This window comes from Lissotriton vulgaris, chromosome 2_1 (genome assembly GCF_964263255.1).
Source record: "Lissotriton vulgaris chromosome 2_1, aLisVul1.2, whole genome shotgun sequence".
NCBI classification, from domain to species: Eukaryota; Metazoa; Chordata; class Amphibia; order Caudata; family Salamandridae; genus Lissotriton; species Lissotriton vulgaris.
This window is the reverse complement of record NC_141687.1, coordinates 1,419,492,857-1,419,512,624: the sequence shown is the minus strand read 5'-3', so window position 1 is coordinate 1,419,512,624 and position 19,768 is coordinate 1,419,492,857. Positions and strand designations below refer to the sequence as shown.

Sequence of the window (19,768 nt, the reverse complement as noted above, 5' to 3'; positions counted from 1 at the left end):
AATGGGGTCAAGTGAATTTTACAAATATAAAAAAGCCACTTGTGAAATTATTTAACCCATAATCCAGAGACCCTAAACTTGATATTGCATACCATGAGAGAAACATTCACTAATACATGCATTATGGATAAGCAAAAGACTAATCACATTTTGGAATCAATTGGCCTAGCAGGGACAATTAGCATTTTGGCTTTGTCAATGCTTCTTTTGCTGGAGCATGGTTTTCGGGTCATAGTAGTCCCTAGCACTTCAGGAAAGTATTTTGTGTGAGAATGTGTTCCTTGTGGAAGGGAAGACTGCCACCCCTCACACTGAAGTTAGCCAGCAGCTGAAGTGGGCTAACCCATTGCCCCATACTGGACTCTGTAGTGGGTGGAAGAAAAAGGTGCAGGACACAATAACAGACCAATCGATGAAGAGGGCTGATAGAAAGCCCTAATAAGTATAGTACAAATATATTTTTTAATAAAAACACAATATTTTGGCTAATGCCAGGGCTAATGAAAAGTACTTTAATTGTTTTTTCCAAGTCTCCAAGAAGTATAAAATTAAAGACATGTCATATCATAAGGCCAAAAGCCACGGTCAAACAAAGGTTCACTGGCTGCAAGGGAATCATTTTCTTAAGTGAGGTCCACCAGCTGCTGCTGCATAAATGAATGGATTCATGAAGTAATTTTCACATATTAAAGCATAAGGATCAAGCCAGCATAAGCGATTCTTTAAGAACACTGACATTTGATAAAGATGCGTATTGTTTATTTGCTTTTTTTCTACCACTTAAATGATACCTTTGTGAAACTATTTTAATTAGATTCCTTCATTTGTATTATGAAATGTATAGACACAGTCTGGAACGTTTTATTTTTTAAAAGATGTGTAACAACATACCGTGTTGTAAGAAATGTTTTATTATGACATTCAAACTGGTCAACCTTTTCCCAAACTAAAATGGCAACCTTCAAATTCTACACAAGTGCATCAGGTGGGGGGAGGGTTCCTTTGGGAACAGAAGTCTTCCTTGAGGGCTGCAGTTGCATATGGAGGCGTAGTCCACCAGCAATAAATGCCTTCTTTTAGAAAGTCAGACTCTCACTTACATCAACACTATTGATCCGGGTGTTGCGTATTTGGAAAATAATGTAGTCAGATATGGAGGCTGGAGCAAGCCACCTGACCGGTCTTCCCAAGACATCCCACAAAGCTACATGATTTAAGAAACAGAATATTCAATCAACAGGATGAAGTTCCTAAGAGTGCATGGTTTAAAAAAAAGGTCCTCCCACACCCTGGTGGTATGCAGGAATCAAAGAGTTGCATATTTCCACTTTTATGTTCTTTAGGTTTACAGACAATTTTGATTTAAAACCTGGATCGCACATTCCATTGGCATTTAGGTGCATTTTTTGATTAGAAATGGAAGACAAATTAAAGAGGTCACTTTTTGGTGCATCTCACTGCAGTCTTCTACAGTGTAGTTTTTTGAATCTCATTCTGCTTTCAAGTCCTCTTCCTCGAAATATGCTGTTACAGAGCCGACTGAGAGGTATTTGATACTCTGTATTTCTCCCCCTCCATTACTAGGTTTCTGGAAAAAAATCTCAACCAAGTCTTGAATTGTTTCTTCTTCCTCGTCAATGTTCCTCACATCTGTCAGAAGAACAGTCCTCTTAGAAATTCCAGAGAATATCTGTCAAGAAAATTGAATCATACAACTTTTATTCTTGCTTTTTTATATTCTATTACACAAACAAAACCATTTTTCTAATTATTTAGGGGACAGCACTTTCACATTCTGAGTTAGTAACTGTGTTTAAATAGTATGCAATCTCCTAGGATCAACTAGGAATTAGAAATGTATATTAATGTATAGAAAATAAGACAATATAATGCATAAACCTACAGATTCACTGATCGCTCCCAAGTAAGCAGCATAGCACACACACCGAAAACTCCATTAATCAAAGCACTTTGGAAGACCCACCTTGTTAGGACAGTCCTTCCAAATATACTTTAGCAGGTCAGGATGGAAAGGGAATGTCCGGCAGTCATAAATAGGAAACAATCACATTTCCTCCCACTCACTGGAAGAAAAACCAAAGTATGCTGAGCAGGGCAAAAATAACAAGGCTCCTGTTCTGCCGGACTTCTATGCCTTCTATACGTTGCACCGACAGATGCTTAGATGGGAAGAAATAATCTCTTTATGAGGCGGCTGAAGTTTAAATGACCTACTTAATGTTTTATATCTTTGGACCAATACGTTCACTAATCTGTCTCTGGATGTTTAGTCTGTGAACCATTTAAGAAACACAATTCAAACAAAGTAAATCTCATTGGTAAAGAAAGTACATTGTTCTGTTGACCATTTAGGCTTTGCTGTCTTACAAAGGATATTGCAGGCAAAGGGACTGCAGGCAGGTTGTGGTTACAGGTCACACCTTTTGCAAGGAGCCAGCTGTACATACCCAAAGGTTGTGCACAGCCGGGTCCATGGAAAGGGGGATGGGCGCAGTGCCTAGCCAAAGGACAACACTACCTGTGCCAAGGACTCTGTGTAAAATACTATTTGTAATGCATAATGTGTTGGTCTACAGTGGGCACCTAAAGTGAGTGTATGGTACAGGTGAAGGCAATGCTGGGAATTTGGCTGGTGGGGCACACTGTTTTGGCATAATGGCCACACCCTCTACACAAAACATTCAGCTGACCTTTAGAATGGATACCTGCCCACAGGCTAAATGATGCAACAGTAGTCCACGGCAAAGGGCTGAACACCACATGCATACACCTCTCTGTCAAACTGATGCTGCACAAGTACTTGATGCATGATATGGTTGAAGACCACACCCCATGGCCAGAGTCTACTTCGCATAGCCACGGGCAGAGGGCAGCAGACCTGCGAGGGAGAGGGGCTTTGCACAAAGTGAAGTGAAAGGCCACACATTCTTCCAGAGCCTGCTGGATGAGACTAGAGGGAAAATGAGTGACATGTACGCTACAGTGTCCCAGTAGGTTTTTATTGATGCTACTGATGACATCTTTCTGATGAGTAACAAAGTTGCACCAACACAGATGTACTGGTGTCTCCTTGGGCACAGATGAAGATGCTGTATAGACAGCTCGTTTCAGACTTGTCAATAAAACAATCAAAGTTCCTTTTACTTTTTCCAACCATAAGTGATTTTATTCATCATTTACTTGATCCAGGTAAATAAGCAATATCATTTGTATCACTCCTGGGTTTCCATATTGTACTTATTCCTTTATATCTTTCTGATGAGGTCATTATGACCTGAGTCTACGGTAATTGGCCAAACAAAGGGCTCTGAAGATGATCTTGGATTATGTGGAAGCATTATAGGAGAAAGTTACTCTAAATGAAGGAAATGTATTTCAATCAGCAAAAAGTGCTTCACGAGACAAAAAGTAAAGAAATGGCTTCTTGTTACAGTTCACAAAACATGCACAGTTAAAAGGACAGACAAGAATTGTGCAGACAAAATATTCTTTACAAGAGAACAATGAATATTCACTTGACAAGGAGGCATCGGATATAGGTGCTGATTTTATAGCTAAACCCAAATTTATCACAGTTGTAGGTGATAATTCATTGAAGCCTTTACGAAGAGTACAATTCATAAGTGCAGCAAATTGAGTGATTTATTAATCTTAATAGGAGTGGATAACAGAGGTAATCTAGTTAGTTATTCTTGATACCCAAGACAATGGCAATGAGGTATAGAAACAGCTAACTGACGCAGAAACTTACCTCTGAATCTTAAAATACTCATGGGCACAATTTCTACGCATATTGTCTGATTTGCTGAGAAAAAATGTTGATGAAACCTCATAAGAAGAGTGGAATTCAAATGTTTGATGTGACATGCTAAAAGAGTTGAAATCTTATACATTCTCCCAAAAATCCACAAAATGATATGGCCTCCACCTGAGAAGACCACAATCTAGCATATCTGAAATTTCTAAAAACATGGATAAATTCCCCTGACCAATAGTGAGCAATTTAACAAAATATCTGAAGGACACTGCTGATGTCCTGCGTAGAACACATTACATTAACTGGGACTGTGTCATGTGGTTGGTCTCCTTAGATGTCATGACAACCTGCATATTATTAAAACACAAAAATAGTCTCATGGCTGCTGTTAATTAGTTTTTAAAGAGGAGGTTTGCAAGATATATATATAGAACGTTCACAAAGGTCATTAGGGATAATTCAATATGCATTATCATGTATTTTATTTTAGACAACTTTATAGCAAAAATAAGGGGTACACTGGGCTGTTGGTTTGCCCCTTATTAGCATAACACAACAGTGGGATGGCTGGAATTTCAAACATGTGTGCTGTCCATCCATGTTATGACTGTATGCAACATGTCACAGCATGGCTGTGATTTAGAGATAATATATTTATTTTTTATTTACGAAGTTTTATATAGCGCTAGCCCGACAGGAGGGTATCGGAGCGCTTCACAACAGTTACAGAGCAGAATGTAAAGCGAGCAAAAGAGAGCAGAGCATATTGCAATAAAGCGAGACAATCCGGATGAGAGTCAAAGTAAAGAAGATGTTGAGGAGTTCCGTTACAAGGACTTGTTAACCCACAGCCGAGAGAGGTTCAGTGTCACTTTCAGCACTCCGACTGTTCCTATCTAATTGCTAGGGATCGATCGAGTAAAAGGATTTTGAGCTGACGTTTGAATTTAGCAAAGGAGGGAATAGTTCAGATGGAGGGGGGGGGGGGTAGTAGAGTTCCATATTTTAGGCGCATTTCCAGCGTAGGATCTGGCCGTGTTTTTTTGTTTTCATGATTTTAGCGGGATAATAAGTAAGGTATTAGAGCTTCTGAGGTTCCTGTTCTGGCCTGCTTTTTTGAGTTTGGATGCCAGATATTCGGGTTTGCCTGTGTGGAGGGCTTTGTGGGTGAGGCAGGCCGTTCTGAAGTTCGCCCGCATTTCTATTGGTAGCAAATTGAGTTCTTTGAGTGCAGGAGAGATGTGGTCAAATTTCTTTATTCCAGTGACCATTCTGGCACCGCATTGAGAGTTGTTTTCAGCGAAGCAAGGTGTGCTTTTGCTATTCCCAAGAGGACTGCGTTTCCATAGTCCAGTCTTGACAGCACCAATGCTTGAGAGGCTTGTTTGAGATCTTTGGGTGGAATGAAAGGTTGTATTTTGTTTAGTACCTTCAGGTTAAGGAAGGCGCTCTTAGCCAAAATCTTAATGTGTTTGGTCATGTCCAGTTTTGAGTTTAGCGTGATGCCTAATGATTAACAGAGTCGGCCAGGGTGAGGTTCCCGTTGAGCGCATTGATCTCTTTTAGCCACTCAACCATTTGTGGGTTCTCTTCTTTGTTCAAGATGAGGAGTAGTTTGGTTTTGTCCGGGTTCAGTTTTAAGTGGTTGCTTGACAGCCAACCTTGCACTTCCCTTAGTGTTTCATTGAGTCTTTGGATGTCTTTAGCAGAGGAGATTTCCAAGTAGATTTGGGTATCATCAGCATATAGGTGAAAGGGGATGTTAGCTTTTCTTAGTAGGGTGGCGAGGGGTTCCATGTAAATGTTGAAGAGTAGAGGGGAGAGCACCGATCCGTGTGGGACTCCCCTCATGACTGGCTTAAGGACGGATTCGCAGCTTCTGATTTTGATTCTCTGGGAGCGGTTGTGTAGGAATGAGGTGACCCAATTGAGGACCATCTTGTCTAGACCAGCCCTTTCTTCGAGAGCTTTGAGGAGAAGTTTGTGGTCAACTGTGTCGAATGCTGCCGATAGGTCTAGGAGAATGAGGAGGCAGCATTGGTCTGAGTCCAGTGATTTGTGTATATCATCAATTATGTTGAGTATTACGGTTTCTGTGCGGCACCCTTTCCTGAATCCCGAATGATGGGAGTCGAGGAGGTTGGTATTGTCCAGGTGCTGAGTCAGTTGTTGGAGAACACATCTTTCCAAGATTTTGGAAAGAAGAGGAAGGTTGGAGACGGGTCTGAAGTTGTTTTGGTAATTTATTTCCAGGCCTGGTTTTTTCAGCAGCGGGGTGACTTGTCCCACTTTCAGACAATCTGGAATGATTCCGGTTTTTAGGGAGCCGTTTATAATCCTACACCAGAGTGGAGCTAGGGAGAGTTTCAATTTTTTGGTGAGTTGAGCAGGGAGAGGGTCTAGGGTGTGAGATGAAGGTTTAGAGGTGGAGATATATTTAGCTAGCTCTTCTTCTGGGCTGGAAGAGCGACCAGAATTTAGTGATGGGAGGGGGAGCGCAACTAAGCACCCCAACGGGGCTGCTATGGGGCGGGGAGGAGCAGTTGATGTCCAGAGAGCGCTCGATCTTGGAGATCTTGTCATTGAAGAAGGTGGCGAAGTTGTCGCACCGTTCTTTGGAAGCCTGACCCAAGGACGTATCTGGTTTGGAGGTCTGTTGTCTGATGATCTTGAAGAGCTCCTTGGTCTGTTTTTTGTGCAATCCAGTACAGAGCAGAAATACACAGATTTTTTTTTCTTGATTTGACTGTTGTATTTCTTCCTGACAGTTCTGAGTTGATCGCGGTGGAAGGTAGTGGGCATGCTCCTCCAGCGTCTTTCTGAGGCTCTTAGTTGTCTCCTTTCTTCATTGATGTCAGAGTCTAACCAAGATCGGGACGAAATGGCTTGTTTTTTTCTAAGTTTCAGGGGTGCTAGTTGGTCCAGCAGGGTTACCATATTCATGTTATAGAGTGAGGTGAGATCATTTGTGGAGAGATCATTGCCGCTGGGTAGGAGCAGCTTTAGCCTTTCTTCCATGACGTCCAGGGGGATCTGGGAGAGATTTCTGAACCATTTGGGGGGGGGGGGGGGCCTTGAACAGCATAGGAAGATAATTGTTCAGGCCTTGATCGGATCTCGACTGGACTATGCAAACGTTCTCTTCTTGGGTCTACCCAAATATCTTTTGACCCGTTTGCAAGTAGTCCAGAACTCGGCAGCCCGTGCTATCTACGGGCTCCCGAGAAGAGCAGGTGCCACTGTCCTACTGAACACCTTACACTGGTTACCGATCGCAAAGAGAATTCTTTTCAAAAGCCTGACTTTTGCCTTCAAAGCTTTACAAGGCACTGGCCCCAAGTACATAAGGAAACGTCTCTCCCGATATGTACCTAGCAGGTCCTTGAGATCATCTTGTTTATCCAAGATGACAGTCCCGACTATCAGGCGGACAAGGATGGGAGGTCGATCATTCCGCTACCTAGCTCCGAAGGCTTGGAATGAACTACCACTTTCCTTTAGACAGGCTCCCAGTCTCCTTGCTTTTAGAAAAGATCTTAAAACGTGGCTTTTCACTAAATAATTTTTTTCTCTCTCTTTTGTCTGCATTTTAGTTGTTATGTTGTTGTCTCACTTGCTGATATTCTTCGCCAAAGCGCCGGGATGCTCCTCGGAGTAGCCGAGAACTATAGAAGAAATAAATTAACATAACATAACAGGAGGCAGGGATAGAACTCTTTTGTTCATGTGGAATAAGATCATGTGGTGATCCGACCAGTCCACTGAAAGAATGTTGTCAATTGTGATTGCGTCTCGATGAGCAATGATGGCATCCAAGGTCGCTCCTTTGTTGTGGGTTTCTTCCGAGCAGTGTTGGGAAAGGTTATTGTCGTAGAGGAGATTATTGAGAGATTGAATTAGTGTGTTGTTGGCTTCGTTCCAGGGTAGGTTGAGATCATCCAAGATTAGGTAGTTAGTGTCTTTGAAAGCACAGTGGGCAATCAAGTCGAATAAGTGTTCCCCAAATGTGGGGGTGTTACCTAGTGGCTGATAGAGAAGGTTACCAACTAATGGGCTGTTATCCATTGTTTTGATGTTGACAGCGAGACATTCAAAGGAGCTATACTTGCAAGAGCCCATTACAGAGTTGTCTATGTCATCCTTATGGATGATGGCTACACCTCCACCTTGTTGATCTTTTCTATCTTTGTTGATGATGGAGAAACCTGGGGGCACCAGCATATCAAAACAGGGAGGGGAGATCTCATTCAGCCATGTCTCCGTGATGACCGCAATATCTAAATCCTGAGAGAGGATGGCTTCTGCTAATTCTGTTGCGTGCTTGGGAGCTGATCTACAACTAATTAGCATGCAGTTAGTGGATAATTTCTTTTTGGTGGGATACTCTCCTGATGCAGCCCTCGGTATTGAGGATAGGGACGGCGGGGGTCTTGTGATTTTCGCGGGATGGTCTCTTCTGAAGCCTGTGATCACTTGAATATTGGAATTCGGGGAACCTGAGCGAGGAGAGTCATAGGTGGAGGCTAGGTCCAATGCTTCTTCAGCAGACATTGCTGCTTTAGTTCTTGAAGGTCTTTGTGACTGGATCTCAGCATCCTTACTAGGAGGATTCTGTATCCCAGATGCGGGGGCTTTGATTCTTGTGAGAGACTGAAACAGGATCTCAGCATCGATCCTGGTGGGTCTCTGCGGCCGGTTCTCGAGGACGGATGAGGGCTTGAGATGCAGGTTTAGAAGGATAGAGTCAGTCTGAGAAGAGGGCCTGTGTTGGGATTGCTGGGGCTTTCGAGCTTGCCTAGGTTGGTTAGGATTTCATCAAGGTCCCTGAATATTATTTTTAGCTGACTTTCTAATAGGATCAGCTGGAGCGCCATATTCTCCGGAGCTGGGGGCGTGTAGTTTTGGGTAGGGACATCTCGCGGGGTGGGGAGCAGGGTCGAGTTGTGAGGCCTAATGGTAAGTCGGTCGTCCAAGCTGTCTCTGTAGCGACATTCGGTGGGGGGTCTGATCGTGGGCTCTGCCTCAATGATTCTGCAGGAGTAGTAGAGGGGTCAGTAGACCGAGCCCGTGGGATGGTGGTGTGATGATGAGGAAGATGAGTTTGAGGGGGTGGTGGGGCCTGATCTACCTTGGAGATTGAAGGTCACGATTCGTGGGGGCGGAAGAGTGGGAGGAGCTTCTAGGGGGGTGGCTGAAAGATCTCATCAGGGGAGTGGGAAGAGGTAGTTGCTTTGCCTGATGGGGCATGTTGGCCAGGGAAGGGGGTTGGGGAGGAGCAGGTCGAAGAGAGTGAAGCAGGGCGGAACGAAGAGAAGGGAAGAAGGAGTCGAAGGCCTCTAGATTCTCCTTGTTAGCCTGTATCAAGACTGTGCCATTTGAATACATGGTCACTAATGTGTTCCCGTTTCTAGTAGCCTTGTTGGGGAGAGAGGTCGTCAGTTTACAGCTATGTGAGGTGGTCGTCGTTTTGGATATGTGAAGTTGCATTCTTAATGTGGTGTTCCAGTTCTCAGGTCTATCCGTGTGGAAGATGAGATCCATCTTTACCTGCCCTTTTGGAGGTGCAGTGGTAAGTGTCCACAAATAGCGTTTCTGGGTGCTGTCTGATTAGAGTATGTTTGAAGTTTTTTCTCGCTGTTGGAGAGAGGCTAGGGGGGAAGCTAATAGCGAAGGCATTCACCCCGTGCGGTTTCATATGGATCGGAATGAATGGTTCGACGGTGGTTGCAGGGCCAGGTGACATTGTTGCGTACAAAATAGACGGGGTTGCCAAGCTGCAGTTAGAGAGGCGAGACTCCCTTGGTCTGGGAGTGACGACCATGAGATCCTAACAGAGAGTTGGATGCCACTCTCTATTTGCCGAGATGGAATAGTGTTGGCCATCTTAAAGTCAGGCATCAACTCCGTGCCAGTCCGGAGCATGATCAGGCTCCTTTTTGGGCTTCCTTTTGGGCAGGTCTGAGGGGGGAGGGGGGGGGGGCAGGGGGAGGGGGGAGGGGCCTTCATCCATTTGAGTGACCCAGTGAGCGAGGGCACAAAAAGCCTAGTGGATGCTGCAAACCTTCATCCGGCGATGTCCTAGGCGCCCTTATTTATTTTTATTTATTTTTTATTTTCTGCTTCCATTTGGGCAAATCAAAGGAGGGGGAGCCGTCCTTCGGCCGATTGAGAGCTCCGGTGAGCAGGGGCGAGAGGAGCTTCGAGTGATCTTTACTCGATCAGGCACAGTCCCAGGCGTCGGCCATCTTAGGCCAGGCAACAACCTCTTGCCGACCCGGAGCAGGATCAAGCTCCTTTCATGGCTATCTTCTGCGCAAAATTAAGGGAGGGGGGAGCCGCTCCTCAGAACGATGCAAGCTCCGGTGTGCGGGCCAGAAAAGCTGCTCCTCGAGAGATCCAGCATGTGCGCCCATCAAGGGGTCCTACCGACCTCTTTGTCACTCCTCGCTGGACGCCTGCTTGGAAACTCCGTCTGCAAGCTGGTGACTCCCGCCACGGGAGTCACCACTGCCGTTCCAGGGCGTCTACGGGGCAAATCGCCAGGTGGACCTGGGAAGAACCCGAAGGATTCGCCTCCCTGGGCTCCACGGCAGGACCGCTTGGCTGCCAGGGAGCTGGGGACGCTCTCGCAGCAGTTTTGCCAGACACCCAGATCGGTCCCGGTAAGTCCTGCGGTGATGGCTGTGGCAGGGTGAACGGGGAAAACGGGCCGGGTGGTATTTACACTAAGTTAGTGATCCCAAGCCTGAGAGCCCGTTTTTCCGATCTTGCCATCCGCAGCCATCTTGGATAAGATAGCTTTTTAAAATTTGGAAAGAACCTTAGAAAATACCAACGGATTGCGTTAAGTACCTTCATAGCAGAGTCACTGGAATTATGTAATTTTGTGGCCACAGCTTTTTTCACATAATTATGAATTTGCTACATTTGTTACATATTCCATCATTTGCTGCATAAACTGCAGATTTTAACAAAAACATGTTTCAAACTCAAACTGATAAAATCCTATAATCACTCACTACATGCATGACAGCACAGTGGAAGGCCAGTTAAATGGTTGGATGGTTATCTTTCTCCTGCTTATTGGTGGACTTTGTGTGTTAAACAGGTACTTAAGAAATGAATCATTTTTCCAGACAGGGTTAACATCTGCAAAATTGACAAAATATAAAGCAATACTATCACAAAATGTCCGCATTATGCCACATCATTTGTTTTTTCTTGCCACATAATTTGAATCAACCATGCATCATTATTTTGCCTTCCCCTGTCGCATGATTCCAGTGGCCCTGCTTAATCATAAATGTAATAATATTGAAGTGATTGATTCTCAGCCTAAAGTATTGTTTTTCAAAGTGTATTAACAATCAGAGATACTATATTGATAACATTAATAGACAGAATGACAACAGCATTTGCAACACTGAAGACACAATCTAATCACCCATTCCCTTTAATAAAAAATCCAATATGGAAAATGTGCGAGGCTTAGACGCAACTGTAATGCCAATGGGACCTTAAAAGAGAAGTAGACATTATTTACTCCAGCTTTTTGGAAAGAGGATTTAAACTAAGACTCCTAAACAAGGCACTGAACAGAGCATCCAGTCAAAAAACACATCCCCTTATTTTTGACAATAAAAGAGGTATTCTAGACACAATCTGCTTGCCAACATTGAAAAACTGACTGCGAATTAGAACAATGACAACTGGCAAAATACATGATTTCTAAGTTAACACTGGCACCTGCTGACGTAAAATACAGACTTAAATATGGCACATTCACCCACGATGACGTTCAATGAATTACTCAATTTAGGTGATATACGAACTAATCCAAACTTTACCTTCGCCCTGTTATGATGCGCCACCTCTTAATGGACTTAGTGCACATGAACATTGAAGGATTTAAAAAAATTCCCACAAGCCATTTGAAAGCTTCGACAATGGAATAAGATTAAAATCGAAATGTATATAAAGTTCTTTTTTTTATCGCCATAGGTGTTCGGTTTTAATGTAATGACATGTTCTTGTTCTAAATTGTATGTGGAAAGCACAATTAAAGACAAGAAAACTAGAATACTTTAGAGAAGTAGAAAATAAAGACTATAATGTGCGCTTTCAGAGCGCATCCACTTGGAAGATAGGAGTGATAAAATAAAAATCCAGTTGATGGCCATTTGAAAATATCCCTTCAAATACAAGAAGGGGTGATAGAGCGCTGTTAATTCGACAAAATATAACACAATGGAAATATATATTATTTTCTTATTTTTTTTCTGGTTTTAACGTTCTTAGTACAATGGTGTAAACAAATCATTCAGGTGCTTTACTTTTAGTCGCCACAGGATGGCGCGAAAGGATCAGAAATAGTTCCGAAAACTCCCCTTAAGGCAGACGGGAGACTCACTTGGAACAGAACAGGTTATCACCATCACCTCAGAAAGCAGGCCTATAGGGGTGCAGCTCCAGGAGTGTTCCTGTGATGGCCTTAGAGCAAATAATGGTTTGGCCAGAGGTCACTCGAATCAAGGCTTAAAATAAATGGTAGGTACAAAAGGGGGTGGTGATGGACGGAGCATCTGAATCAATCAAACACTCACACCTAGTCAAAAGATCTGGGTTTAATCCATCACCGTTCTTTAGCCCACTCTGCCACCCCAGTTCAGACATGGCTATATGCAAATCAGTCTGACCCTGTGCCTCATGGGAACAGTCCAGCCCGAACTGCCAAGCCATGTCTTCCCTGGACCGGAAACAAGCTTCCGAGGACCGGTTTCTGGCATTCCAGCCGTCTTCAACCTGGCTTGCTTGAATCCAGTGGCAAAGTGAGCAAGGGACTCAGGTCTGAGCATACCCTGCCACACTTATGGTGGCCAAAAGCGGTACAAAAGGGGGTGGTGATGGACGGAGCATCTGAATCAATCAAACACTCACACCCAGTTGAAAGATCTGGGTTTAATCCATCACCGTTCTTTAGCCCACTCTGCCACCCCAGTTCAGACATGGCTATATGCAAATCAGTCTGACCCTGTGCCTCATGGTAACAGTCCAGCCCGAACTGCCAAGCCATGTCTTCCCTGGACCGGAAACAAGCTTCCGAAGACCGGTTTCTGGCATTCCAGCCGTCTTCAGTCCGGCTTGCTTGAATCCAGTGGTAAATGGTAGGCCGTATATCAGCATTTCCTCGACAGTCTCAATCGTAGTGTGTCTGACTCACTTGTGGCGCCCCGCCCCTGGGTACACAGTCCCAGCGTGGCGTGCTACAGCCGAGCCAAGGGCCATTACAACTGGCACCACCTCACGCCATCCTCATCCGCATGCGGAACATGCATACTCCACTCACCGGCTCCCATGCCTGCACCGGCCCAGCACCTCTCAGCGCCCACGGTGTACAGTGACACCCTGACCATGCCTTCACACTCTAGATAGCCTACACGAGAGGGAGCCTTTCCCACTGTGCAGTCGGTCGTCCGTGCCTTATCGCAGCTCCTGTCCCCGACTGGGCACGGGCCTCTGCACAGAGGCCCCGCTCTGCTGCCAGCGCAGCCTCTCTACAGTTCGACTACCCCTGTGCTAGCAGGAGGCATTTCTCCAAGCCTACACTACATCTTACCCTTGCTGGCGCCTTTCACAACCACAATTGGACACTCGAGGTGGGTCACACATGCTCATCGGCTGCCACACAGCCGAACACCTTCGGCTAGTTCAGTTTGCCTTTAGGATCCATGCCAGGGCAGTGGAATCCCTACTCAGTGAATTTGAACGCATATTCAAGGGATTGGCTGTCTGAAAGACCAAGTGGTGCACTTGCACATAAGTCAGTCTGTGCAACCCATCGCCCTGCAGCACAGGCGTGTAGCCTTTCACCTACGACAGAGGGTAAAGGCTGAATCACGGAAGCTCGATGCAGGAGACATCATCAAAAAAGTAAATTTGCTGACACCCTGGATTTCACCCATCGTTGTGGCCAGAAAGCCGAAACAAACTGGAGAATTGAAGACGTGTCGACATGCGCCTCCCGAACACTGCTATGAAACGGGAGAGGGACATAACCCCAACAGTTGATGACATTGTGGGAGAACTCTCAAGCTCCCACTGGTTGTCATAAACAGACCCGATTTTGGGCTACCACCAGATCCTCCTGACACCAGAGTCCCGCCATGCAGTGGCGGCTCCTACGCTTAGGCGGGGAAGCTTCACTTCACTACTAGGAGCAGCAAAGAAAGGAAACATTTAAATGATAATAACAGGATGTATTATCATTTTATTTTGTCCTTCTGCTGAAGCAGTGAGTGAGGGGGCGGGGCGGAGCTGCAGGGAAGACGTACGACACTCCTGTATGCAATAACTGTTTGGTCAGCCCTCCCCTGTTCTTCATGCAGGCAGCATTACAGCCTGCATGAAGAATATGGCCACCCCTCTAGCCCCTGGCTGAGCGCCATGGCCAATCACAACACTGCATGTAGCATTGTGATTGGCTTAGGGGTGGGAGCCTGGCTGCCTGGCTGCTTGCTTACTGTTCCGACCTAGGGTCGGACATAGGCTGAGCAGGAGAGAAGACGCAGAACCAGGCGGCCGGAAGGTATTTTTATTTTTTACATACAGCCGCCGACCCCCCTCCCCCCCCCGTGTGCCTGCCCCTTCACCCGCGAGCTGTGCTGGCCCCCTCCCCCGCCGCCATGTGACAACATTCTCCACCCACCTTAGCCTGAGGTGATACAAGTGCCTCAAGTTCGGCATCTTCAGCGCTGCCAAAATGTTCAACGACATCATCAGGAGTGTTTGCCGGGATCCAGGGAGTCCTGAATGCCAGTGATGACATCCTCTTCCATGCGCCCACTCTTCAAACTGAGTGCTGTATTCAAATGCCTCCAAGGCAGTGGGCTCACCTTGCACAGAGAGAAGTACTAGTTTCTCAAATTGGAAATATGCTGCTTTGGGTACCACTTCTCCACCAAAGGAGCCTCCCCGACCTGGTCAAGATCTGCGGCATCCTGTAGGCACTAGCGCCTTCCCATGTCACTGTGGTCAAAAGCTTTCTAGGTATGGTCACCTACTGAGCTATTTTCATGCCGAACCTCACCCAACTCATCAAACTACTTTGTGAGCTCACATAGGCGTTGGACGCATGGCAACAAGGTGCCAAACAAGAACGAGCTTTCCCGACCACCAAGCAAGTACTGTCAGAGAACACCACTCTAGCGTACTTTAACCCAACCCTATACACCAAACTATCAGCAGATGTCATTCCTACTGAACATGGGGTGGTATTTCTATCTCAGCAATGTGGGGAATGGGTCCCCATCATCTATGCCCGCCGTGCACTAAGTCCTATCGAACAACAATATTCTCAAATAGAGCAAGAAGCTATTGCGATACATTGGGGGTGTCAGCATTTCCACTTTTACCTATAGGGCCACCCATTCATGGTAAACTACCACAAACCATTGGTCCCGCTGTTTAAGGGGTCCGTGACAAAGCCCCCATCCAGAATTGAAAAGTGGATCTTCTAATTGCAAGAATGCAACTCACAATCTCACAGACTATCTGGTCAGGCCCGACCAGCCACCCTCAAGACGAATAATAAGCAGCCGATACAGAGGAGTATGTTAAGATGGTCGTAGAACAGTTTAGACTGCTTCTTATATTTTTAGCCAACGTTGTAGAGGATACCAAAGCTGACAAATGCCTCCAGCAAGCTCTCACAGTGACCAAATCAAGGAAGTGGAACACCGTAACTGCCCAGCTAGCCCAAAAGAGAAGGGAAGTCAGGCACACTCTGGTATTCCTACACCATTTGAGGGATGAGGTCACAGTCACAGCAAGGGGTGCCTGCCGAACAGAACCGGACTAGTCAGACCTACTAGTTTGACCCAATAGATAGCAGACCTTGCCTGTGGATCCCATGTAAGGATCGTCAAAACAAAAAATAGGCTGTGCAGCAAAGTGTGGTTCTGTTGTAAGACGAAATGATGAATCAGACCGGAAACTCTTTGTAGTTGATAAGTTTATTCACAGCACAGAATAAACAGGCAGATCACCATCTGGCCAAGCACCAACTGACAACATAGGAATTCCATATAGAACCTAGACATAGGGAACATACAAAAGTTCCAAACAAGAAACAGGGAAAACAGACTAACAGATAAAGCTATTTACAACATATCCCCCTCCCTTAAATCAACAAAAAGAAACAAAAAACAAAAGGACAATTAATGAATGTAATCATTTAAGTAGACAGGTGGGCGGCGAGATTGAGAACTTCTCAAGCTGATCTCAGAAGGAACACCATATTTGAGAACACTATTATGAATAGAGACAGAATCACCTGAGCAGAAAGATGTAGAAGTAGAGGCAGCATCACCGGAGTAGGAAGAAGTAGAAGCATCACCACTACCCACCTCCCCCCTCACAGTAGACTGAGAACAAGAACTCGAATCACACTGGGTAGATAACATATAGCCATTGTTGAAGGAATCAGAGATAGGTGGAGTACCCTTCACAGATACAACAGAATGTCTCCGATACAAAGCCACCCTTCTAAAATTCCACTTCTCCCCATTATCAAGAAGAACAAAATGAGGAAAAACCCGCTTAACACAAAAAGGACCTCTAAATTTCGAAAGTCCCTTAGAAAACCTGCGGGCTTCACTTTGACCAAATCACCAACAGAAATTGGTAAAGAAACACTATCAAAAGAAGACTTGGCAGAATAACTTTGTCCTGATTTCTCAACCAAGAAGGTGTTAACTTAGTCACGGGAGAACGACCACGCATCAACTCAAAAGGAGAACCTCTCACACATTCCATTACTTTGTGGGTTGTATAGACTGGTTCGGTGATGGTCAATTCCACACTCTTTCAAAAACAAAACCATTTTTCCAGACGTCAACTGTGTACCGTTGTCTGTAATTAAAACAGAAGGAAACCCCTCATCAAGAAAAACACTTTTCAGAAAAGTGATTGTAGAATCAGTGGTAATTTCCTTAACAAAACGAACAGTGAGCCACTTGGAAAAACAATTGATAATAACAATAGCAAAACGCTGATTAAAAGGTAACTCATTTATTGGCCCAATAAAATCCAGACAAATGGTGTGCCACAGTAGATTCTCAAAAGAAACGCTACCGACATTCTAAGACCCTAACACCTTCAAACGCTTCTCACCTTCCTTACAAAAACTGCAACGCACAACACACTCCACTGCATCAGAATCAATGGATGGCCACCAAAAATTCTCCTTACTCTACGTTGGGTGAGAGTCTGGCCCAAATGTCCTTCGTGGGCTAAATCAAGTATTTTCCCTCTCAGCGAACAAGGAGGAATAAACCTATTGCCCCTCATTAAGACATTGTTGTTGGAAAGAGACAACTCGTCCAAAATTCTGAAGAATGGTCTCACAGAGGGTTCAACAGTACTCTCCCTTCTAGACCCCTTAATGATAAGGTTTATCACTTGCTTTAAGACAGCATCACACTCCATCCCTTTGGACAACTCATCACAAGTAAAAGAACCAGCACAAAGAAATAGAACATCCTCAGTAAAAGCAATAGCACAATCATCTTGAGACTGCACCAATGAATTCTCACAAACCAAAGATTGAATGGGAAGACGGGATAGGCAATCAGCTTGGATATTTTTCCAACCCTGAACAAACTGCACATCAAACTGAAAATCCTGTAGACGTGACGCCAATCTGGCCAATCTGGGTGAACCCTTCCCAGTACCACCAGGAGCCAAAATATTAACCAAGGGTTTATGGTCAGAGCGCAACACAAACTTGGTACCCCATAATTAAGTCCTGAAATAATAGGTGCACCACACAGCAGCAAGTGCTTCACGTTCAATCACAGAATAATTACATTCTGACAAAGTTAAAGGTCTAGAAGCAAAAGCAATGGTCTTTTCTTCGCTTCCATGCCGCTGAAGAAGAACGGCACCCAAACCGATACCGCTAGCATCGACCATTAAAATAGAAGATCGTTTAATATTAAATGGTGTGAGAACATTAGCAGAAGCCAGTTCACTTTTAATCAACTTAAAACAAGACTCTTGCTCACTGGTCCATGAAAATTTCACACCTTTTTTTTTAGTAAACCCCTCAAAGGAGCAGTCTTAGTGGAAAAATCTCTCACAAATTTGGAGTAAAACTCAATTAGGCCTGTAAAGGACCGCAATTGATCCTTATCAACTGGACAGGGAGCCAGCTCAATTGCCTCTAATACCTTTCTTTTAGGTTTAAGCTCATCAGCCGAAAGAGAAAAACCCAAATACTCAATCTCATTAACCAAAAATGCAAATTTTTCCTTCCTCAAAGTAAGGCCAGCCTCATCAATCCTGCGCAACATACATTGAAGAACATTATTATGTTCCTCCAAGGAGTCACCAAAAATCAATATGTCATCTTGAAAATAGATAACCTTGTCAATCCCTTTGAATACCTCAGAGACCATTCTCTGAAAAACACTAGCGGCTGAAATCAGCCCAAAGGGCAACCTAGTGAACTGAAAAGTCCCCTCACCAGTAATAAAAGCAGTCAGGTGTTTAGACCCCTCTTCAAGTCGAATCTGGTGATAGGCATGTTTGAGGTCAAGTTTGCTAAAGAATTTAGCCCCCTTCAAGGTAGAGACAATCTCCCCAATATTTGGTAATGGAAAAACGTCAGCAACCACACACTTATTCAATGACCTAAGGTCCACACAGAATCTGATCTTGTTGTCAGGTTTTTGAGAAATGACGACTGGAGAAATCCACGGGGATGCCTCCACAGGTTCAATAATCCCACCCTGAAGCATTTCCTCCAGAACAGCTTTGACTTCACTCCTTACTGCCAACGGCACCCTTCTTGCCTTATGCTGAACAGGGATGCTACCTTCCTTCAGCAAAATCTTATGGACATAGCCTTGTAATTCCCTAATTATTCTCTGAAAATATGCTTGAAATTAGATAGAATATCATTTAAAGTAAGATCATCCACAACCATAACAGGTTACTCTGCTCTGGGATTTACTACAATATGAAGGTCATACTGATGGATACGACCTAAAGTAGCTCGGCCATTAACAGAAATATAAACTTTACCCCCAGTAGATCTATTCTTAAAAAGGATTTCGCTCTCAAAATACCCAAGAAGATCTATTTTTTCACCCTGATAACCAGAGGGAAAAATATCACAATCAACAAGGGTTTATTGACCCCACAGGTGCTCCATCAATGACATGGGAATAACGGTCCATTTAGAACCAGTGTCAACCATAAGGCTAATAGGCTTGTTATCAATCATAAAATCAGCCTTAGGGATTCTTTCCCTTTTGTCCTGACAAGCACAAACAGCATCCTGTATAACAAGTAATTTGTTAACATCACGATTCAATTCAGCATACTCATTTACAACTATTACCCTAGAATTCCCTCTGTTTTTGCACATTTTAGCAAAGTGGCCTAGTTTGCCACACTTTAAGCACTCTTTATTATTATCAAAACAAAATTTTGCAGCCGAAGAATGAGTATTGCTACCACACCTTGAACACACTTTAGATTGTGATTTGCTGTATTGTTGACTCATACTTTTTTTGGGAAAACATACCCTTTCTTCCTAACTAGAGCAAAAGCAAAAGCAAAAGTTCCAAACAAGAAACAAGGAAAACAGACTAAACAGATAAAGCTAGTTACAACAGGTTCCTCGGACTAGATAACCAAGTCAAGCACCGGACCCCCGCCAGTCATCATCACTGAAGCGATCCCAGAGGTACATGGCACCATGCCAGTACAGACTCAGACAGCCTCCCGGAGAGCGGGAACTTGCTTAGTTATAGACAACTTCTCAAAGTACCCCAAGGTGGAGACTGTGAAGTGCACATTCCCGGAGAAGACTATGCCAAAATTGGAGATCATGGTCACCCACTTCCTGATAAAGGAGATACACACTGGCAATGCACCCTCATCAATTATCTGTTGAGACCATGATAACTACCTCTCTTCATGGAG

General features: G+C 44.5%; 1 protein-coding gene across 3 annotated transcripts in view; it reads right to left on the bottom strand.

Annotated features, from left to right (window-relative positions):
• Positions 1-498: 498 nt before the first annotated feature.
• The window catches only part of NMI (N-myc and STAT interactor), a 179,160-nt gene continuing 159,890 nt past the window's right edge, over positions 499-19,768 (bottom strand). For all 3 annotated transcript variants that reach the window (XM_086957244.1, XM_086957245.1, XM_086957246.1), the window contains exon 9: positions 499-1,690. In XM_086957244.1, coding sequence (XP_086813370.1) covers positions 1,490-1,690 — 201 coding nt within the window. In that variant the 3' untranslated portion in view covers positions 499-1,489. The remainder of the gene's footprint in view (positions 1,691-19,768) is intronic.